The sequence below is a fragment of the Haemorhous mexicanus genome, chromosome 4 (assembly GCF_027477595.1).
Source record: "Haemorhous mexicanus isolate bHaeMex1 chromosome 4, bHaeMex1.pri, whole genome shotgun sequence".
In the NCBI taxonomy this organism is placed as follows: Eukaryota; Metazoa; Chordata; class Aves; order Passeriformes; family Fringillidae; genus Haemorhous; species Haemorhous mexicanus.
The window spans coordinates 69,285,851-69,309,862 of NC_082344.1; the positions used below are offsets into that span (position 1 = coordinate 69,285,851).

At 44.3% G+C, this 24,012-nt stretch overlaps 1 protein-coding gene across 1 annotated transcript; it reads right to left on the minus strand.

Annotated features, from left to right (window-relative positions):
• Positions 1 to 766: 766 nt before the first annotated feature.
• Positions 767 to 19,170, minus strand: NICOL1 (NELL2 interacting cell ontogeny regulator 1). Its single transcript, XM_059845677.1, has 5 exons — positions 19,159 to 19,170; positions 14,226 to 14,386; positions 13,898 to 14,049; positions 6,919 to 7,007; positions 767 to 3,018 (listed from the first exon to the last, which is right to left on the minus strand). Exons 1-5 carry the CDS (start codon positions 19,168 to 19,170, stop codon positions 2,953 to 2,955), a joined length of 480 nt encoding a protein of 159 aa, XP_059701660.1. The 3' UTR covers positions 767 to 2,952.
• Positions 19,171 to 24,012: the final 4,842 nt, after the last annotated feature.

Genomic DNA, 24,012 nt, shown 5'->3' on the forward strand with positions numbered 1-24,012 from the left:
ACAGAATTACATCCAAAGAAGCCACTGGCTCAGGTATGAGAAGCTCTGGAATTGTGGGGATCATTACCAGGATTTCTGTCACCTTGCCTGCCCAGAGACAGCACCACACTCACATGACTATGCCATTTTTCTTCCAGGGAGGACTTGGCTGTGAATTTCACAGGCTACCCCCTGCATTCCACCCGGTGTACAAACACCATGTGCCCGGGGCTATCAGCAGCAGCACTGCACCAAGAGGAGAGAAGGCACAGCTTGGCTTCAAAAGGTCATGAGAACTGCCTTGGCTCTGCAGCAAAAGAAGTGTTGGGTGGGAGAGAAAACTTTCTGCTTTAAGTACTCCTGCAATTAAATCCTTCTGCAAAATACATGGTTTCTTCTAGTAAGTGGAGACTCAAGGGGTTCTGAATTTAAATTCACTTCCTGAGCAAAAATAAATTAAAACTATCTAGTTCCAATTTTTCTTCATGCCATCCTGCAATTATAAGGAACTTTATCAAAACCATCAAGTATAGAGCAAGGGGTCCTTAAAGAAACTCACAAAATCATTGCTGTACCTTTTTTTCAAATAGGAGTGAGTTGGATTTTCTACTTCAGCAAATTAGAATATATTAATACATTTAGCCCAAATGCAAGGTCTTCATATTTTTGTATTAAAAATAGCATTTTTTCTCTGTGTATTTTCCTCCTAATTAAAGAACAGGCATTAATTAATGCATAAGCACCATCAATTTGTCGAATCAGAAATAAAGCACACCAAATACTGTAATGCATCTTGCCCTTTTATTGTGTTGTATTATAGACAAAGAGAAGTACAGAATAATCACTCTGTTAGAACCATAAAGTTGCAGTGTCACTCTAATCCCTTTGGGAGTCAGACAACATCCACTTGTCATTCATTCCACCTTTACATTGTAATAAGCTGCATATATCAAAACTCAACTGTGAGCAACCATATTTCTAAATGAAAACATGAACAAAAAACCCAGTTTTTGTAAGAGGATTTGCAAGATTCTTTAGGGTTCCAGCAGAATAAGCATGCACAATATCAATACCAACCACAGACATGCTGCCCTCTGAAAAGGGGAGCTGTGCTGGAAAATTCACAGGTTCAGTGCTGGGACTCCATCTCCTGCAAAAAACTGGCTTAAAAGCTGTGCATTACTTTGGTCCAAATATAAGTGGGAGTAAAGAAGCCAAAGGCTGGTATTTTGCAAGGAAGCTGTGTTCATCCTACTGTTTTCTTTGAACAATAAAATTTGGTCAATGAGGGAAATCTCTACTGCTCTACTGACAGTGCCACAGTGCAGTGTGATGCTACAAGAAGGGAGCTGCTGCTGTGTCATGCTGCTTCTCTTGTACACAAAACAGGTCCCAAGGTCCTATAAAGGGGTTTGCTGCAATACTACAAAGGACAAAGGGGATTTTTTATTTGAAATGCAGGTGCAAGGAAGGTTTTCCTTGCTGAGAATCACACGCCTTTCAAACAACTTTAGAAAATATATGGCAACATGCTCCTTTGTGTTACTGAGTAGGACTGCACATGAAATAATAAGCTGGCAGTAGGTCAAAGTTCCCTATTTCCTTGTGTTCTGTGTTGCAGAAGAAATGGGAGAGAAGCAGTTTGGAAACATACAGATAGCTTCCATCCCAACTTACTGAGCAGGCTGAGAGCACAATATCAAAAACACCAGCCACCCACAGAAAGACAGACATACTGAAAAGAATTCGTAAAATGACTTTGAAAACTACTTTTTTTTGTTGAATCTGTTTCAATATTCTTGTTTGTATAAAAGTTTTGAGCCTGATGCTCAAGCTGATACACAAATCTCTGCTTTGGGGATGATGTTTTAAGCCCAATGAAAAATGTATTGTTATCAACAGGAACTTTCCACTGGGGCTATTTTCTGTTCTTCCCAAAATAAAGGAAAAAATGCAAACAATGAGAAAGGACTTGCTATTCTCATTTAAAGAGTAACAAGGCACAATATTGTTGTCTACTACACTGCTGAAATTGGTTTGTTCTCTCTTGTCTCTGCAGCAGAAATACAAATAACATCAGCACTGTAACCCACCCTGATGGAGTGCAGAGTCCATGCAAGAGCTAAGGACCATTTTGGTAGAAGTTAAGCATTTCCCAAAATACAGTTTGCAAGAGACTCCTGGGCAGGCAGGCATTGTGTAGGCTCTCTGCCAAAGCTCTCTGTAGAGGCCACTTTGAGTGGTTCAATCCAGCATGTGATTTGCTTAATGAAAGACACTTCTCCAGAAGATTTTGGCAGACGCAATCAGTTCAACTGCCAGGCAGTATTCATGTGATTACAAATGTTACTGATCACATTAGATACTTAATAAGTCGCTCCAAAAAGATCACAGCTACTGTGTGGCTCTGAAGAAATCAAAACTGAGAGACAGATTACTGTGTTTGCTGTGCCCTGGACTTTTGATACAATTGGGGAACAAATCCCTTCCTTGGACTGCCAAGCAGTCACTGATAATTATTAATTTCTAGATAATGCCCAGTCTGCTTGTTTGTAAATGTTTATCTATGCATGATTGTAAAGCACCTTCCTTTTCATGTTATTCTTCTACAAATACATTAAAAATTTTCACTTCACTGACTTTCACAGATCTATGGCAATTCATACAAGCCAAGAGGTTGGCCTGAGAGTCCAAGGACAATTTTTGAAATACCAACAAAGCAGGATGCTATCCTTGCATAAAACCCATAAGCAAGACTTTGACATTGTTTCTTCCCTTGACGTTTGCAGATGCAATATCACATAGACTTATGACAAACCACAACAAAGCAAAAATAATCTGAGCTATACCTGTTTTGATAAAAATGCTTTTCCTTATGGTGGGGCACAAATTGCACTCTGTATCTTCCTGTAATTTACTGAACAGCTTTTTAAAAATGAATATATGTCCATTGGCCAAATCCCAGTGCTCATTTCAGTGTATTGCATGAAAGCAATCACACAGGCCTCTCTTTTCTGCTCTCAGGAGGAGGGTTTCTGTCTGAAAAAAAAAAAAAAGCCAAACAAAAATCCATGAAATCAAAGAACTGAATATATTGCTTTAAAAGAGTATATAATTGATTAGATCTAATCCCTCTGCACAGCTGTAGCCAAGGTGCTCTACTGAGTGAAAAATCATAGCTCTTAGTGCTGGTTTTCATCCAGAAAAAGTGATGAAGCGAGTATATTCAGAACTGAGATGCAGGGAGAGTATTTTTATAGTTTGAATGTTTTCATTTTCACAGTTAACTTCTAGGGAGTAGGCTGTCAAAATTATTAAAGTGTCCTTTATAAGAGCTGCGACAGATTCCACTTTCAACTGCACTGCTCTTAATTCCTTCGTGGTGATTGATGGCTTCCTGTTGATGATGCCTTCAGTCCTGTATAATTTAATTGCACCAGAGAGCAAGTGCTGAGGAGCCAGTTGTGCTCTCAGTTACACTGCTGTTTTCTAGAACAGCTCTGAGTTGAATCCAGCTGTCAGTCTAACCCTATTGTCTGAAACTCATAATCCTTCAAGGCAGATCTAGGTCTGAGTGTGTGGTTCCTATTTCAATCTGAGTTAAATTACTGACAGCTGCTTTAATATCAGTACTTGAGCAAAAGCTTAAAAACCATTCCAAATATACATCATTTAGAATTACTTGGTGTTGTATTTGGAGCTCCTTAGTGGAAAAGCATTTCCAAGCTCTTTTTTTGCTCTGTATACAGGGGAAAATATAATTTTAGATATTTAAATATATTCAAGTATAATTTATTTAGTTGTGATCAAATAACAAATATTTTGTGGATTCTTGTCACACTTTTGGAGAAACAAAGGCTGAATCTTTTGCATGGCACCATTATTTCAGAAGCCAGTTTCTCATGGGACTCAAGATTGTTGGTGTAAGGAATTCACATCAGCAAGTGCAATTGTGACTGAAGAGAAATTTCTTCCTGAGCATATCTTGTGGTTTTTCACCCTGTGGTCTGTGGTCCCTCAAGCAGTTTGCAGACTGGCTTTGAAGAGTTTCTTGAGGGGAGAAAAAATGAATTTAGTGGGTTTAAATTCACTGTAAATGGGTTTCCCATCTACACTACAAAAACCCATTAGAGATTGAAACCCACTTGTTAAGAAATTATCTCAAAGCTCTATGAAACAAGGTCTTCAGCCTGCTGGTTCTCCTCTGTCCTGATACCTCCTGAGACACTAGACACAGCAAAAGGCTAATTAACCAAGGAGGAGGAGGAGGAGGAGGAGGAGGAGGAGAAGGAGAAGGAGAAGGAGAAGGAGAAGGAGAAGGAGAAGGAGAAGGAGAAGGAGAAGGAGAAGGAGAAGGAGAAGGAGAAGGAGAAGGAGAAGGAGAAGGAGAAGGAGAAGGAGAAGGAGAAGGAGAAGGAGAAGGAGAAGGAGAAGGAGAAGGAGAAGGAGAAGGAGAAGCTTTCCAAAGGAGAAGCTGGGCACTCCTGTGTAGGTCCTGCTCTCCTCCTGCCTGGCCTGGGCAGCAGCACCTCTGTCCCCCAGCAGTGCCCACTCTCTGTTATTCACTTCTTCTTCTCAGACTGCAAGCTTGTGCAGGACAGGCTGTTTCAGAACAGCTTTCTCTCCTCTCCCCAGCCCTGTATCCTCCTCAACTCCAACTTTTGACATCCACCTTTGCATTAAAGAGGGTTTTTCACATTCCTTGCCTGCTTTCACTTTTCAGCTCAGCGCAGCGGCAGGCACTGCTCAACACTGCTCCCTGCTTGCACAATGAAATCTTGGATGAGTGAATGCTCCCATTGTTGGGAGCCCAGGAGAAATCATAGAATCATCTTAACATCAAACAGGCTTATTGGATTTCACAGCAAGGCCAACAAGCTGTCACTGCTACCACAAACTCTGCCTGGGCGTCACTCAGGTCTATTTACGGGCAGGAAGAGCAGCTCTGGGAGTACTCAATTGCAAACTGAAAGACTGTAAAAGAGAGGTATCAATTACAAGAATTAATTGTGGCCTTGATGGCATTGGCTTAGAAAGTCCCTGATATGCAGGAGCAATCCTGCATGGGGCTTGCCCTTGTAGCAACAATTTCCAAGACTCAGGAGTTATTCAGTGAAGTTGTTTGTGTGTCAAACTTGAGAAATTATAGCTGGTCAACATGGGCCAAGCATCAGCAGTGGAGTAAGGATATGGAAGCTCTACCTGTCAGAGTATAGAAGGCCACAGTGTGCCATTTGTAGGGCCTTGGCTGCTGCAGTTCACTTTAGTATCTCTGCATCAATAATTTGTGTTTAACCAAAGCATCTCTGATAGAAAGCCCTTTGGAGTATCAGTCCAAAGGCTGGGAAATGTGTACAGCAATACAGCCTTTATTTACTAGTAGTGTTAAGCTCAGTTGTCTAAGGGTGGGTGATCTTACAAACAACGGGTTCTGTTTGGTTTTGTGATGCACTGTTCCTGTGCCCCTTGCTCTGTAACACTGGGAGCTGTCTCAGTCAGTGCCTTGGCATGTCAGGCCTGTCCAGGTCCTCACAGAAACAGAAATTAATCTTGTGGCACCTTGGCACCAGCTCCTCCCTTTCTATTCTGCCTCACCTCTCCCAAGACAGCGCTGCTCTCTGTCCACTCTGCAGACAGAATAGACATCACAGACACATCTGAACACCTCTGTGGCTGGGATTAAGGAATTGTGCTTCCTCCATTGCATTCAAAAATATCTTTAACTTTCCAGCAAAGCCTGTTGACAGCATAAGAACCAGCACAGCTGCAATTGCACCTGGTCTTGACATGTCATGTGTAAGTACAAAACATTTCAGCTGACCCTAATCCAAGTGGAACTCTGCTATGCGCCAGAAGAGCCCAGCACAGCTGCTGGAAGTAAAGCCCCTCTACTGACACTTTACCACTTAAGAGTTATTTATTATTACTCAAGTGCATGGGAAACTTTTGGGATGTAACCCACACTCAGAACTTTGTCCTAATCAGTTTGCTATTGATAGCCCAAGAAAGATGAAGTCACTCCAGCTTTATGGTGTAGGGCCTGACATGGCTGCCCAAGGTCACAAGAACCCAAAGGCAAAGCTACATAATTGACTGATGGTTTGAGACACATAATTGATTTATGTCCCTTTGGTTGGCTTTTCTGGGAATGACAACTGAGCTGAGTGTGACTGTAAAGGAGCAAGGAGCCCTCTCACCTGCCAAGAGGGATGGCCCTGCTCAAAGGAAGGAGTGGTAGGACAAGACATGCAAGGAGGGGCTTTATTAGAGGAGTGAGCCCTCCTGCCTCTTGCCAACTTCAGCAGCTGAACCACTGTGGAAATCGTACCCCAGCCAGTTTGCACATATTTACAAACCCACACATATAAGAATCACTAAAATCAGGGCATTTAACACACCCTCATTTTGCTCACTGAGACCTCTGGACACTGGCATGTGAAGTGGCAGAATCCCCTGTGTGCTGTGATAAATGCATGAAAAAATGTGCTTCTCCCTTTTCCACAAAGCATCAATCCCTGAGCAAAGGGTGTGAGTGGGCTTCCTTCTCCTCTGCCCGCCCTGCCCCTTCTCTCTCTCCTGCTCATCTCTGCTCCTGCCCAGCGAATGCTCAGCCCGCAGCAATGGTGTGAGGCACAGAGCAAATCATCTGTCTTGTTTTCCTCTCCTTTGTACATCTTTTTTCCCTCTCCCTTTGGTGCAGGGACTGTCTGAGGTAATTCCTGAGACCGTTATGCAAGAAGTCAGAGCAGATGATCATTACCGAACCTCTGCAGGCTGTGAAAAACGATCTGTGCTTGCTATAAACCTATTTGCTGGCATGGGGGTGAGTCAGCAGGGATGTCACGTCTGCTGCAGCCAGCCAGGCAGCCCTGGCCGCCGGGGAGATAAAGGCTGAGGGAAAGGCTGCGATAAAGGCAGAGCGCTCCTGCAGAGCCGTACCCGCGTGTCCAGGCTGTACGCCGTCTTCCTCAGGTCCTGCAACGCCCTCTGCATGAACTCGAACGCGTGGCAGTCAACACAGGGCCGGCCTGCCGGGAGAGACAGAAGAGACATCACTGTCACAGCAGGAAAGTGGAGTTTGGCAGTACAGTTTAGCAGGAGGAATACTCGGACAGCTTGCCAGGAGAAACTCCAACTCTTACCAGGCACCCACACCTGCGTGCGCGCAAAATCAGGGCTGCCTGTATCCATCTTTTTGCAAAACCAGGGCTGCCTGCATCTATCTTTGTGCAGATGTGAGAGGATCAGCAAAAACCACCGAGTATTTTGCTGTGTGTGCTTTTCCGAGCATGGCCCCGACTTGACCCTGCCTGCTGCTTCAGCCCCCAGCCTCTCCCCTTCGAGCTGAAATCCTTACCCCTCCTCAGACATGGGTTAATTCTCAACAGATACACTGAAAATAGCAGTTTGCAGTGGTTCAGGAACCAGACAGGCAGGTCTGTTTTTACAGGAGCTCTTACAGAGCAGCTTGGCAAGGGACAATGCCAGATCTGTATTTGCTTCCTTTCACCTGCTGCTGTATTTTTTCTCTGCCAGGAATGCAAAGCATCCCACTGGCTCTGCAGCTGCTGCCAGTGTGTGTGCACAGAGGGGCAGGGCAGGGAAAAGGCAGAGACTGGAGGAGGAGGGGACTTGACAACTAAAATGGCTCACTACTTTCCATACTACCAGACCAGATTTCCAGCTAACTCCCTCTGGAACATTAATATCTCCAATCTTGTCTTAATTTCTAATTTTAAATTCCTGTAGAGACTCCTCTCTGCTGTTGTCCCAAATGTGTCCAAGGAAGGTGGCACCTCTGTACACAAGTGTGAATATACTCATCCCTAAAAATAAAGAAAACTAAATAATGGGTTTACAGAAAGAACTGTAACTAAGACACAACATGGTCTTGTAAAAAGTGTCTCCCCATATGTGTCTCTCCTCATCTTACTTGTAGGTTCCTTTGAGGTACTTAGAAACAGGGCAAAGGAGAAAATAGAATCACACAGACTGAGCTTTTTTGACTTCCTAGTACCATACCTGAAAACACCCACCAAATTTTCTCTAAATATCTGGCATTTCTGCTCTGCCAGGATTCACCCTGCACCAATCTCTGACTGTTTGAAGTTAATGATGTGTGAGTTTTCAGAAGAAGAAATTGCAGACGCTGGAGGAGAGCAGGGGCAATGGGGAAAGATGACATTTCATACTGATCACAGAGTGGTGGGGGGAGTGCTGAAATCCTTGTCCTCATGCAGCCACTTGTGCTGCTCTACCAGACCAAAGAGGGTGCAAAGCTGCTGCTGGGGAGCTGTGTGGAGCCAGGGACCTGCTGAGCAGCCCTGCAGGACCCATCTGTGCCTGGCACCCTGCTGCCAGCACTGCCTTCTGACTTGTACCTGGAGGAAGGGAGCAACCAGAGTGCTTGTCAGTCCTCAGCAAGACTCTCAGGGGTTTTGATCTCTTCAGCAGGAGCTTCTCTCTTACCTGTCCTTCTCCATCTCCCCTCAGTGCAAGTGGCGTCTCTGGGAGAGCTGGGGATCAAGCTAGGGATTTAATTCCCATTCTGTGAGGAGATGCAAAGTCCCCACCTCTGTCAGAACAGCATTGCTCACAAAGACTCTGCCTCTCCAGGCACAGGAGTAGTTTGAGCACACTTTAAAGACACTCAACCTCCTCCTGCTTTCAGTATTGCAGTAATTTAATTGTTTCCACTTCAGAGCATGAAACAGAGCCCTTAGAAAGAGCCTGCATGCTCAGACTGCTGTCAGCAAATCCATCATTCCCTTGGTGTCATGCCCTGCTCCCTCTCACTCTGGTCTGCTCAGAAACACCTTGCCCTGGCTCCACCTCAGGGAGGTGCTGCATGCCCTGAAGTGCTGACAAGCACCAAAGTGTTCTCAAAATCAGAACCTGAAGGAGACAAAAATAATAATAACGATTCAGGTGATAAATTAATGTCTCCTGCTTCTGCAGTGGGGAGAAAGCACTTTTGAGGAGAGCCATGCATTCCATAGTCTGTCACTGCTTGTCACACAGGAAGAATTCCCAGGGCTTTGTGGAAGCTGTGATGGGATGGTTGGGAGGGAGCAATTGTTGGTATTTATGACAGCCAAGAGCTCCTGTGTGGCCAGGGAGGCACAAGTGGAATGGCACAACCATGCCAAGTGGTTATTTCACTTGTGCCAACCATGCCAAGTGGTTATTTACTTGTGCCAGTCCTGGGAAAGCAGCTGCCCTGGTATCAAAACATCTGCAGCAGAAGGGTGGTGGCACAGAGGACACCTGCCTGTGCAGCTCTGAGGGTGAATCAGCACCTGCAAAGCTCCCAACACAGCACTGCTCTCCAAAGTCAGAGTGCACCTGCAGCCAGTTTTACCACACAACAGGATATTCCCTCTTTATTGTCATTTCTTGGGCTGTGCTCTGTGGTGGAGGATCCTTCTCCAGGCACTGCTGTCTCTGGGTCAGCTCAGCATCCCTGGGAGCCAGTAGCCAATGGCAGATACTCGAGGAAGATACAAGAGTAAGTGTCTAGCAATGTTCTCCTAGCCTACCAGGAGGCTGGAGGATATCCTGCATCTGGCTGATGATTCTATAGCTGATAAGCCCTCCACAAATTTTTCTCACATTAATTTGCACTGTTGCTTCCTGAATCCATGTAAACTTTTGTCATCTGCAACATCCTGTGTCAATGAGTTCCCCAGCTCAGCTATTCACTGGGTGAACAAAATACCATTCCTGTCTGCTCTGAAGTTGACATCTGCTGCTTTCATTTCCTGCCTCTAATTTTTGCAGTGGAAGAGGCAGTTATTAAATAATCACCAACTTTGTCCCACTTATGACTTTGATGTTCTCCATCACTCTCTGCCTTGGTCTGCTTTCCAAAATGAAGAGCTGAGCTGCTAAGCTGACTTATTTCTGTGGATTTGATCTCTCTTCCTGCCCACAATATTTTCAGCAAGGTGCCCATGGACATTTCCCCAAGAGAATTACATCTAAGCATCTGTTTTACCAAACAAATCTAAATATGTTCTGTTGCCAATAGGAGCAGTCCCACTGTGCTTTCTGTCCTTGGCTATGGCATCTCACTCTTCCACTTGCTCACAGCAGGAGTGACAATGCAGCTCCTCCCTCAGCTGGATCACTGACTTTTATCCCCCAGAGCAGATCCTCAATCCCCAAGTTCTGGGGCCAGGAGAAGAAACAGTGCAAGGAGAGGAGACCAGGTTATGGAGAGGAGAAGGACAGAGGCAGTACAGGCTTACATCAGCTTAAAGCAGCCATGAAACCAAACCTTAAGTCACATCATAGCAAAGTATAGCAGAGTGCTATTAATTCCTTGCTGACAGCTGGAAACAGACTATCATTCATGGGGAGGCTTAACAGGTCTGTGGATCAACATAATGAGAATTATCAAGAGTCAGCTCTAACTCTTTACATGGGTCCTGTCAGCACAAAGACTTTATGTGTCTGTCTGTTTTGGGAGAAGTAGGGGAAGAGAAAAAATGTGTTTCTTGGCTTCTTCTTGGTGAAGAGCTGAGACTGAAAGCACTGTGTAAGTCTAATTTACTTCCCCTTGCATACACTTGGTGTTTATTCTTTGTATTTCATGCTCCTTGGCTAATGAAAACAGACCCACCAGCTTCTGGTCTTCAGATTCCATATTTTAGCTTTCACAGTGGGTGATCTGGGCTATAAATGCAATGGGAGGTTGGGGAAATAACTTATTTTTTTCTAGTGGATTGCAGAGAACTTTAAAGAAAATAATCTGTGAGTATTAGTAGCACCACTTCAAACTTGAACAGTCTTTTGCATATGCTAAGTGCTGTGAATAAAGCATAAGGACACAATTAATCATCGCTAATTAGAATTATGCATAAAGAGCTGTGCCTGGCTGTGTGACTGGCAGAGAGCAGGGGATGGTGCCCCAGCCAGATCTCAGTGCCTCACATAGGACAGGATCTCTCTGCACTGCTAAAGAGATCTGTGACTCACTCTCATGCTCCTCTCCTGTGACTCCTGCACCTCCCACACTTGTACTGAGCATTGCTGCCCCTGTCCTGCTCATGCTGCTGCAGGAGGGACACATTCCTCCCACCAGGTGGGAGAGAGACCGTGGGGTCCATGCAGGAATGTTCCTGCTATGGGCGTGCTGCCAGTGCCGTGTCACACACCTGGGAGCAGAGAAAGCATCGAGCACCACTGCTCTGCCCTGCAGAAGGACACCAAATGTGGCCCAAGCCCATCCCACATCCCTGTTAAGAACATGCACTGAACCCTTTCCCCTCTGGGCCATGCAGGGTCCCACACCCAGCAGTTTGCCTGGGCTGACAGGGAGGCCACAAGTGCAGCAGTAGGGGCAGTGCCCTCTGGAAGGGTCAGTGCCCACAGGGACCAGCTCCTGAGGAGATGGAACCAATGGAGCATCAAGAAGGAAAAGATCCAGGAGTGTCTGTACTAGACACACCAAGGGGAGAGCCCAACCCAGTGCCCAGTCTCCCACAGTCTGCATCTCTGGAGGGATATTGAAAGTCTGGGAGCATTCCCAAGCCTTGAGAGCATGGGATTGGATAGCTCCACTCTGGAACTGGCAGCTCTGTCTTCCAGACAGACAACTGGCCTCCTATCATGGGCACAAGTGTGCCAGGGTCCATCCTAGCAGGGACTGGTACAGTCATGTCCCCATGCCAGGGTGCATCCCTGGGCACAGTTATATCCTCATGGCCAGCAGTGGGTGCCTTAGAAGAGCATGAGACCAGGGCAAGTCTGGAGGGATGCATTCCCAAACACCCTCCCAGGTCTCAGGAATAGGCTAAGGCAGCTCCTGAGCCAGAAGAAATGCCCCTGTATCTAACAGCCCTTGCTAGGATTTTTTTCCCTTGAATTTTACCAATTGGTTCTGCAATCTCACACAAACATTCAGCACCCACCGTGTCCTAAGGGAAGAGTTTCACAGGTTAACCATCAGGAAGAGCCCTGACAGGCAAAGGAAAGTGTCTGGAGCACTTAGCAGCTATGCAGCACTCTCCCAAATAGTGGCTGATGAGGACCATCAGGAGCTCCTCGAGGCTATAAAACTCTGTCCCTGCAGCAGCCCAAAACAATTTCCAATTCACTGCTCAGCTGACAGCCTTGCTCCTGGCCTGGTCTCAGACAGAAAGAGCATTATGCTTTTGTAGCAGTGCTCACAGCCTCTGTTCCTTGGGATGGGGCAGTGTGTCTCTGGGTAACACTGCCACAGAAACTCTCTGACCTGCCCTTCATTCCACACAAGACAAGGAATCTTCCTCAAGGCTTTTCAAGGACTCCACAGCCTGGCTAGAGGAGGGTAATAAGATGGTTAAAAGACTCCTTGATACTATAAGGAGGATGGGACAGACTTCTTTTGTGGGGCCTGCTGTGATAGGTCAAAGGGTTTTGAAATAAAAGAGGGTCAATTTAAATTAGTTAAGAAGAAGTTTTTTACTGTGAGAGTGGTGAGGCACTGGCATGGGTTGCCCAGAGAGGTGGCAGATGCCCCATCCCAGGAAATGTTCAAGGTCAGGTTGAACTCCACTCTGATCAAGTTGAAGATGTCCCAGCCCATGGCAGGGGGTGGGACCAGATGAGCTCTAAAGGTCCTTCCCACCTTTCTGTGCTTTTATAATTCTGTGAGACCTGGGTCAGAAACCCTGGCCAAGAGTTTTGTTCTACAGCTCAAATGGGAATTTTCACTACACAAGCAGAACAAGAAACTCCTGTATACATTTTCCCAAATGTGTTCACTTGCCTGTGCTGACACAGACACACAAAGAGTACGAACAATTTCTTTTCCAAGCCTGATTTTCTCTTTGAGGAGATAAAATGGACTACTCATCACAAAACTTATTAGAATTAATGAATTCCTAGGAAAGAGAGACACAAAATAGCAGTGAGATCTGGTTTAGAACAGACCAAAACTTAGCCCTAATAAAAAAAGAAAAAAGAAGATAATGGAAAAAGAAAGAAGTTCAACATCTATGTCTCATTAGTTTCATCTAATAGAATTAATTGTGAATAAAATTCAGTGACAAAATCAGACCTTGTATTAAATATTTTGATAGTCATAGCTGTGATACAAAGTAAGCATGACTAAGAACTAGAGATTTGTTTTTATGCAATTATCTTTCTTCGTTGTTTTTTTCCCAGAGAACATTTAATGTTTCTAATGAGAGGCTATTTCCCACTTGCTGTCACCAAAACACCCCGAGAACATTGACTCCATCCCCTAATAGCTTTGAACTATTGCCTCATTTTGGAGCTGAGAAAGTTTAGAGACTTACTCAAAATGACAGAGGAAGCTCATATAGAGCTGTGATCCACATTCAAGAGCTCCCAGCTCTGTGGTGTGCTCAAACCAGTCTGTTAAATTTATTTCTTTTTTAGGTTTGCAGGATTTCAGACATTTGTATTGGCTTTACAAATGCCCTGTTTGAATAAACATCCCCTGTGTTGATTTGTAGTAGCTACAAGAAAGTTGAACTTGACCTATTGTTCCAACCAAATACTAAAATAAGCAAGATGCAATGCCCCAGCAGAAATACACACAAATTTTCTTCTAACAATACTCAGGCTAGTAAGGACATCATAGCTATTGTGACAAATCCCTGTATATCAATTAAAACTATCTAGTGAAATGAAACTCTCAAGAAGCAGATCTAAAAGACCTACAAACAAAGAGCTTGAGCACAAGCTCAAATGAAAATTAAGAGTTTGCAGTTAGCATTTTTTTCCTAAATAACTACAAATCCTTTGCTTGCATGCTGTTTCTGTCACTGTTATTTTCACGTGCTTTGCTGCCATGGCACACTCATCATTAATCAGGCAACACCAGGTTCCCCTGGAGCAGAGAGCCCGTGTGGCTGCTGGGGGCAGTGGAGGAAGGCAGGCAGGACAGGGTGCAGCAGGTACCTACTTTCTGCTGGGATGGCACTCCCGGGGTCCTGGCCAGCTCCCACCAGCCTGGCGCTGAGCAGGCTGAGCAGCCACAGCAGCAGGATCCCCACCCGCACCTCGCTCCGCACGGGCGCCATCGCTCTCATCAATAATTCAAGCTGTCTTCCCTGCCTGCAACGAGGAGAAGCAGTGAAAATTCAGCAGTTTGCTCCCTGCAGGCTGCTCACAAGGAGGTGGGTGAGATGTGATAAGCCCAGACCCCGTGCACGCACAAACCCACTCGCACACTCCGCTGCCGGCCACGCCGTGGGCCCCAGATGCACCCCAAGGACCAGCTCGCCCAGTACCTGCTCCTTCTCCTTGCCAGTGAGCCAGAGCCTTGGAGCAGCTGTGCAGAGCAGGCAAGGCTCCAGCAGCCACTGTGAGCATGCGCCCCTTCAGCATCCCCCCTTCCCCGATTAGGGTCATTGCCATGGAGATTTGCTATAGCAACGCTGAAAAATTGGAGCTGCCAAGTGGAGAAGAAGATTTAAAGGGACCACAATGTGATGGGTGGTCACTGCTGCACTCCTCCTCTGCTCCCAAAGGCCATGCCCTCTCCTTGGCAGACACTGGCTGCTGCCACCCACATAGGAGAGTCTTGGGCAATTTCTGTGTTTGTTGCTGTTATTCCTGAAGGGACTGTGCTGAAATACACAGCTCCCAGCCCTTGCTTTAGCTGTAACACACTTAAAGTGAGATTTCATTCTGTGAGGCATCAAATGAGAGAAAAACTCAGAAGTTTGCTTGGATAAATGAAGTTGCAGGGCCTGCTGATGATACCCTGTACTTTGGGGAAGAATCCATTATGGTCTTACTACACTAAAAATGAGACCTTGTGGACAACAGCATCCCTGGCACATGGACCAACCATGAAAACAGATCCTGCAGCATCACATTAGGGTGACCATGATAAGAGCCCAGCCAAAACCTACACACTGCAAAAGTTTAAGGATGCTCACCTCAAGCTCAACTTTTGATGTGGGATCAGCCCTTATTTATTTATTTGTTTGTTTGTTTGTTTGTTTGTTTGTTTGTTGTGTCCTGACAAAGTTAAAGCAGGAAACTTCCTGGACAGGGAATCTGTGTAAGCACCTGGCTGAAACCAAGCATTCAGACAGGGGAGGTGATACCTTTTGGAAAAGAGAAAGAGATTTTCTAACACCTACCTGCTTGCCCCAGAGCATGATTAAAGGCTCATTTTGCAGCATAACTGTTCAATTTATGGCTTTGTTGTTCTCACAGAAGGACACTCCATCTCCTCTCACCAAGGAGAGGCTCCAGCCTTCCTGGCCTGTACAGAATAACCACCCTGCCAGGCTGTGGAGGTGTCAGTCTTCCCAGACATAGACATAGACATAGTTTATCCTTGCCTTTTTTCAGCCCTAGAGGCTTTTACCAGCCCTGCTCTCTGCTTCTATTTCACTTGTTCCTGTGGCTTCTTCAGAACCACCTCTTACAGCCCTCCCTTCAATGCTTGTGCTTTTGGATCAGGTTAGTTTTAAAGTCCTCTCACAGGACTTTCTGGAAAAGTGGACATGCAAGAGAGGATTTTGCAGGGGATAGCCCAGAGTTATGGAAGCAATTCCTACAAGAATGACACACTGACAAATTTTTAGCCCACAGTGCAGCTGTAACTCAAATTCCCTTGTGTGGAAGGTCCAGCAGAAGGTCTCAGCCACTGGGATCTTCATGACGTGAGTCTGGGCACACATATGCACCAAAATGTCTTCACTGGCTCTATGAGAAGCTGAGACTCCTTATCCAAGCTCTGATGCTGGATGCCTGAAGTGAGGCTGTGTGAGATGGACCAGTTTTACATTGTTTGTCTCATCCCAGGCCTCCCAGGCCTGTTAAAGGAGCAGCTCCACAAGAGCCAGGATATAAACAAACATTATAGAGCTTGGCTGTACACTCATCCAGGGCTGGTCACACTGTCTAGCCATGATTTCAGTTTTAAATAACATCAAATGGAAATTCTGGCACAAAATCCAAAATTCTCACACTTCTATTCGCCCTGGCATATGAGTTTCTTGCCCATACCCTCATTATGGTCCCATAGCTATACCCACTTTTCATACATGAGTTTCAAGAAAGGGACAGGAAGGAATTTCCTACAGGTGCAATAACCTTTGATGAGGTAGAAAGCACTGCTTATTCTAATATTTTTTCAAGGTATCAATGCAGTCTTTTCTAAAATTCTAACTACTGTGATATCTACAGTAGGGCATTCTGTATCCACCACCTAAAGGGGTACAAGGTGTTATTTCAGTGTCACTTATGCTACTAAGCTTAAAACTATGTAATTTTTTTCCCCCTCTTCTCAGTGCCAACATAAAACAGCCAGACATTACACTTAGAGAGTCTGGCCAGTTTTTGTGTCAAATGCCAGGGTCTTTAAGAAGCATGAAAAAAGTTTCTAACTCCTCCTGCTAACAGAACCACGTGGTCCAAGGTGTAGTTCTAAATTCACAGAGAACAGGAGCCAGTCTGCATGGAAAACTTCCAGAACTCTGTGCTATTTTCTCACCTCCAACAAAGCCGAAGAGGAGAGACACATAAAAACATTTGTATGACTTGCTTTGCTATTACATTCACTATTGGGTATCACCACAGCTAAGGAATACCAGTACTAAATTAACTTTGGAAGACAAGAAAATTCCAAGAGATTCACAGAAGTCCATTTAGTGTCTGAAAAATAACACAGTGAATCCCAGAGGGCTGCCAGAAATATTTTTACTTAATTTTCTTTTTCTACAGAGAATACACACCTAATAATTGTTTGCTAAAAGAGAGAAAGAATTTCCTCCAAAGCAATCAGAATGATCAGGCATTTAAGGGGAAGATGATTAGTGAGGATAAACATCTGGTGGCTTCCCAGGAAAATTTTTTATTGATTCCTAAGTGTTACAGGTACTAAAAGTTACATCTTTGAAGTGGGGGAAGAAAATTTATATATCCAGTGAAAATGACTTACATCAAAGGCCTGAGTTGAATATGTGTGCATAAAAGAAGATGCAGGCAAAGGTTCTGGTCTCAGAACTAATTCCATTGTTACAGTCATGGGCACACATGGCAAACAGGGCAGTTAATCCCAGCCTAATATGAAGTGTTACACCATTGCCCACTCACATGGCCATCAGCCCTTTGTTGGGCTCAAACAGAAGGAAAAACCCCAGGCACAGAAGAATCTGTGTCTGGTCAGCATGACCTGAAGGACAGAAGGGCAGGAGAATAACCCCAGGCATGGGCCCAGAGAGGCCAAGACACAAAACCAGACACAGGCAGTGTGAAACAGGAAGAACAGCAAGAAAGCATCCTTTAAACACAAGGGGAAATGAAATAAGGAAGACAAAAGCCAAGGGAAGAGTTTCTTCTCTGTTCAGCAGAAGGGGAAAGTTAATCAAGTTGTTGCCTTGCAAAGTGGTGCAGAACTAAGCATCTCTGTTATCTGCCAATGAAAACAAGGTGAGCAGAAGGCTCACACAACTAATACCAGTGAACATGTTTTAGGTAAAAACATTTAGCAGAAATTTACTTTGGTTACTGATGCTTGCAGGCTGGTGATAGTCCCTTTTCTATGTTTTGATCAGCCTGGAGCTCTCTTTTTACTCAGGGCCATCACTAGACCTACCACAGGAGATTGAAAGAAGAACCTAGAACAACCATCATAGGCAATTATTGCTGAGAGCTCAGGGAAGATGTGACTTATGCCAGTCTTGGAAAAGCATAAGTGCAGTGGCTGTGTTTAAAATGAGGAAGAGAACTGGAAAACTACACACAAGCCAATTTACCGTCCACCCCTGAGAACGTTTTTCAAGCAATAATCCCACCAACATTTTGTAAGTGTTTGAAAAACAAGAACTGGAATTGCAAATAAGAGCTATTTGTCAAGAATGAAGTCAAACTAGTTTGGTGTCCTTCTGTGGCAGGGTTACAGGCCTTGCAGATAAGAAAAGCCAAATTTAATCAATTTCAGGGCTGTGTCACACTGCATTGTCAGGAGCAAACTAAGGAAACCTCTCTGAGGCCAGCAAAACTGGCTGGGTCACTGCTGGAAGTTAGCAGAGGGTCACTGTCCCCATGGGAAGATCACATCAGGACTGCAAAGAATCAGTTCAGGGGTTATTCAGCATTTCATTAGACAACTAGATAATGAATAAGCAAAGTGGTTATTTAAGATGTAGCTTCAGCCTGGAGGTTATAAGCAATGCTGGGAGAGGACTAGAATTCTAAACAAGGCAGACAAACTAGAAAAAGGGTCTAAAAACCAAATGAACTTTTATAAAAATGAGAGCAAGTTGCTACACTTCATCAGGATTAATCAACAGCTCATATTTGGAATGGAGAATGGCCCATTAAGTGGCACTTCTATGGTGAAGCTAGAGAGTCACAAGCTGAAATTGGTTTATAATATTCTGTCATTGCCCCCAAAAATACAATTATACTGGGACCTATAAAAAAGAAGTGCAAGAGCTTAGGCTGACTTCAGCACAAGGTCTGAGCTGCAGTGCTGTGTCTGGTTTGGTCACTGCAGCACCAGGAACTGTCAGAGACACCAACAGCAGCAGAAATAGCCACAGGCTTAAATGGCATCCAGGAAGCTCAACCAAAACCCCTGGAAAACTTCACAGTAATGAGGATGCCACTGGGATGGATTTCCTCTAGAAGACAGGGGAATATTTAGACCTGCAGGTATAAATTAGACACCATTTGGAAATGGCATTGGGATAGTGGCCCTGCATAAAGACAAGGGAAGAACTGAGCATTTCTTATTGATACCTTTCCCTGTCCCTTCTCTCCTAATTCCATGATTAGGAATAATTTTGTTCCCCAGGCAGTCACTCCAGCTCTCTGTGTTGTAATTCCAGCACAAACACAGACACCCCTGGGAGAAATTCATTGCCCTTGTGCAGAATCTGAAATTCAGACTAATTATTTCTCCTCCCTCAGTTATCAGGGCAAAGGAAATGTTTTTTCTGATTTAAGCAAGTATGATGTCAGAACATTCCCATTCTGGGATGGGTCACTGATAAGGCAATTCAGAGACATTTGGCTGCAGGGCAGCTGGCAGGGCCCACAGTTTCTTCATCTGCCTTTAAAGAAGTAAACCACAACCTTGCCAATGAATTGAGAGGCTGGTGCACTATTTGACATTTTAGCCCATAAACAGAATAAATTCTACTGTCTTTTTTTCTGACAGCCATCTCAGGCCTGAAAATAAAACCACCTTATACTTACCTTGTTCCTCATGCTATGAGATAATGATTCACCTTCGCTTGATGGCTCAGGAATTTCTTTAAACACTAAGTCAGAGGTTTGGGAGGGGAAAATCTCCCTCATGAAATGATCAGTTTGTTCTTGGCATCATTGCTTGACAAGTTCCCTATCTTAGAGCTTCCTGGAAAACCCTTCAAGAGCCACAAGCTGAACCTTGGTCAGACTGTGTGGCTTTGAGACACTGAAGCTGTCCCAACAAAGTCCACGTGACACTGCCAAACAGGGATGTGGCTGCAAACAGGGAGTATGATGGAAATTTGGCACTAAGATCCTTTAGTGTAGGAACAAGCCAACTCCAAGAGGCCTCTTTCACCACAGTGTAAGATGTGGGAAAGCACCCAGGCTTGATCAGTTCTCCAAAAATCCACTGAAGCCAAGTGTGACAAGCATCTTTAAACACTTTCAAAAGCTTAGAACGCTTTCAGCTATGCAGGAGGGGCTGTGTCAAGCTGTTGAGGAATGAAGGTCAGTTCAGAATTTTGGTTCCAAGAAGAAGTAAGAACCACTGGTAAAATACCAGTTTTTCTAGTTTATTTATGAGGTTTGCACAGGACTGCTGGAAATCCAGCAGGAAATGTGTGCTGGACACAGGGTCAATTTACAGCATAGGCAAGGGTTGTGTGCTGTTTGTGTGCTCTGAATGCCACCAGGGACAAAACTGAAGTATTTGCCTTGCTACTGCCAATCTTATCCCTGTCTAGGAAGACATAGGCATGTCATTATTTACTAGGCTTTATTTGTGTGTAAAAATCCTTTCTTGAATTTCTGTGTTTGTGTCTTGGTTTGAAAAGATAGGTGTGTGTTAAGGAAGGCAGGAGCCTCCCCTGAAATGGAACATGTAAAGTCCCTTCCTCTGAATTGTTATAAATTTGAAATTAAGGGGCTCTTAGGCAAAGATATGGGAGCAGGAATAACAGCTCCCATATTTTTTTCTTCCCTAATAAAGATTTATTAGGGAAAAAAATAAACAAACAATTCAGTAAACCAAAACAACACTGACAGAGTCAGAACACAACCTGACACTCTGTGGGTCAGGGTGTTGCTGGCAGTCCAGTTGGAATTGTGGCTGCAGTCCTCCTGGAGTGTCAGGTGTGGTTCTGTTGGAGCAGAGGTCCTGTGGAATGGTGGAGCTTCCTCTGAAGATCCGGTGGAAGAGGCAGCTACTCCTCTGGGAATCCAGTGGAAAGGCTGTTCTGGTGTCCCAAAATCTCAGATTATATCCAGTTAGGAATGCTTGGCTCCTCCCCCTGGGCAGAGCATGTCCCAATGGGATGCTGTAGTTCTTATCAGTCATGCAGTGACACTCAATAACCCATTAACAGTAGATATCTCCTGCAGGGAAGATTGGTTTGTGGAAGAGATAAAGAAAACTGCCCACTGAACAGAAGATAACTGCCACACCTCTAACAGATGGCAAATACAATACACATTGCCTTGCCATCTAGAACACTTTGAGAAGAAACTGCTGGTTGATATTTTAAGTGCTGGGATTTGGGCAGGTAATTCCATGGCTACCAAACCCAGAGTGACTAAAGAGTGGCAGCTCTCTGCACAGCCTGTGCTTACACAAAGGGCAGGTGGGGAGAGCTCATTAGAGTTTAGGAAAGCTATTGACTTTCTAGGACGTGGTTCAACCTTCCATGTGTAAAATTGTGCATAAAACAAATGTGCAACATACCAGCTGTCCAAAGGCATTTAAACATTGCTCAGGTCCTGCTTCGGTGCGAGCCTGAATTGAGGAATTGTGCATTAGTTATATTTAGTGCTGCTGGCTGAAACCAGACACGGTTCAGGGGCTGCATGCTGTGTTACAGGGTATATATAGTCCAGGGTGAATGCAATGGCTGCTTAGGCAAGAAGCCTTGTGTAACAAATTTAGTGCATGGATGAAGTTCTGCTCTTTAACCCAGGAAAAGAAAATAGCCCACAATGCCCAGAACTTTGAGACAAGTTTTAGCACTGCAGGTGGCCTCGGTGAAAGCCTGGACTTTAGGCAGTCACAAACATTGGTAACTCTGGGCTTTGTCCTGAAGTTTGTGTCTCTTCCCAGACCCCATATTAAACTGAAAAGTTACAAGGTGAAACTGCATGGTCATCTTTTTAGGTTGCAGTCAAAAGATTGATAGATACAATCTCACTAAACCTGTTGCTTTAAAGCCTGTTGGAATTAATGCAAAGGAAGATGCTAAGTTTCATCTGGTTCAGTGCAGAAGCCACTCAAAACAACAGATTTTTTTAGCCTTGGTTGCTTAAATTAACTTCAGAAAAGTTAGGGCAGATTTAGTGTTAAAAGCTACTTTCTGTTAGCAGATCTGTCCATTAATTTGGACAAGATGAAACTCTCTTATAAAGAAAAATTCCTACACTTGCTACTTTGTAGAAAACTCCCCTAGATGAATATCCTTATACACATCAAAATGTTATGTTATAAACACTTTTAGCACTTAAAGCTAGATAGAAGCTGTGTTTTTCTCTTTCTCTAACAATTCACATGGGTCCCTAACTGCACAAAAGTCCCAGTGATGGGACTCCTTCATTTGTCTCTCTGTGTTGCCCACATTTTCTGCCTGCATTGCTTTTGCATAGCCAAATACTTTGTGGACGTTAGGAATAAAATGAAAAAATTGGGTAAAAATAAAGTCTTAAAAGAAAAGCATAAATTCTTAGAAAACATCTAACAATTAGATGTAGCTTGGGGCTGAGGCTACCATCCTGTTTGCCTGAGCATGAACATTAAGTGCAGCTATTAATGCACACACAGAGAATATTCAGATCCCTCCACATCTAAACAAGAAATTAAACATTTTACTCCCTTGAAATCTGCATCCTGCTTGCTCTGTGGAAGGGTCTAACTTGCATCACCAGTCAGCAGTCTTTCCAGCTGATTTGGTCTCTCAAATAAAAGTGAAGATATGAAGAATAATGGGAGGGTTGCCAGTCCTGCCCCATTTTCAGACTCCCCTGACAAAGAGAACAATCTATAGTTTTGTTACTTAAGTTTTGCAGGAAAATGCAGTGTCACTTACTTTGATTTAAACAGCAAAAGGTGCTCAAGGCTAATGAAGACAAGCTGATGTCTTAAAAGGTTTTCAGAAAGTTCATGGTTCAGAGCAGGAATCAAATGATGACAGCCCTGACTGTGAGGAAGGAAAAGTGTTGGCAGATCAATGTAAAAATAGAATATCTGCAGATATTTGCATTTCTTTGCTCAGGGCATCCATGCCTGGAACTCTTCTTCTTATGTTTTAAGTCACTTTTTAAACTTCAAGTGTTTGGAGTTCTTGGAAATATTTCTGCCACTTCCCAACTCTACAAAGTCACAGCTGGAGCAGCAAGATGGAGTTGGAAAGTTAAGGAATATCTACATGGAGATTAAACTGCAAACCCATATAAATGAATACTATGCTTGAAACTGGAGCAACAGGGCAAAATATTTTATATTGTGATTTTTATTTAATAAGTTGACAACACCTAAAGGTGTGATGGCCAGCTGGCAGTGCAATTGACATCATTTCTCTGCCCCAGGCAGCTTTCAGTGCAGTCACAAAGCAAGAGGCACCACATAATGTAGAGCAGGGAATAAAACAGGACAAGGTGGACAGTGAGAAGGATGCATGAGTGCTCTGATGACCCCATTGTGTTTGTGTGTAACAGTTTGGATTTAACAGGAACCTTTTGGATTTTGAGGAGGAAAAAAATGCACACCTTGTAGGAGGCACAGCAGCAGATTTCCAGCACCTGGAACACACAGCAGGTCAAGAGCATCATCCTCATGTTTGCCCTGGCCCTGCCTCCAGCAGGTTTTGTCCAGTGCATCCCACTGCTTGTTTGCAAAGGGACAGCAAACAGCCATTCTCTGCTCACTTATGGTTTCACAAACTTCTGCCACCCTCTTCAGCCATCTCTTGACTAGACTGAAGGTTCCCAGTCTCTACACTGCTCCTGTTTATCCCAACTCCTTTGTCAGCACTTTATATGGTTCTGCTGTGTTCTTGTTCTCTATAAAAATGGTCTTGAGTCTTGTCATTCTGTCATACTAAACCTGACTTTACATATTCAAATTCTTCAAAAGTTTCTTTTCACTTGCCCAGAACAGATATTCTAGTTGCTGGGTGCAATTCCCACACCTCCCTGCCAATGCTTTTTCAGAACTGGTGGCATATTAGCTGTTTTTCTGTCATTTGGGTGGTTTTGAACAAGAATTAGCACAGAACAGTAATTGAATGAAAAGAGAATAGGTAAGGTGAGCTTTAAAACAGCCTGCAAAAATCTCCACTAGGAAAATCCTGCTTGTATTGGAGCTTCTGCAGACTGAAAGGAATCTTACATTTTTCAGATTCTGAGGAAGAGAATGACAAAGTTATTCCCCTTTCCCCATCTATCCCCCTCCTGGCTGGGCTGACAGCCCAATTCTGTCCCATGTTTCACTTCCCCACTTCCAACAAAGTGAATCATAAAGCAGAGGTACAGCAAAGCAACTGAAGGAATTCCAAATGGTCAGGTTTTCTTTTGTTCAAGCCAGTGTCTGTGCAAACACCAAGGGAAAAACTCCTGAAGATCTATAGGTGCTTCCATCTGGCAAACGTGGCTGGGTTCTTGTCCACACCTGTAACAAGCCAGTGAGATTACACCAGCCTGGGGGACAGACCACAGAATAATTCAGAATAATTCATCTGAAACTGAGCTGTTCTGGGACTTCCTCCAAGTTCTGCAATAGGAATGTTCATTTTTAGGTAAAAAGGGCTCCTTCCACACAGTGTCCTCCCTGAACAGCTGAGTCCCTCTTCCCTGGGAATGAGATGCTGATGTTGCTCC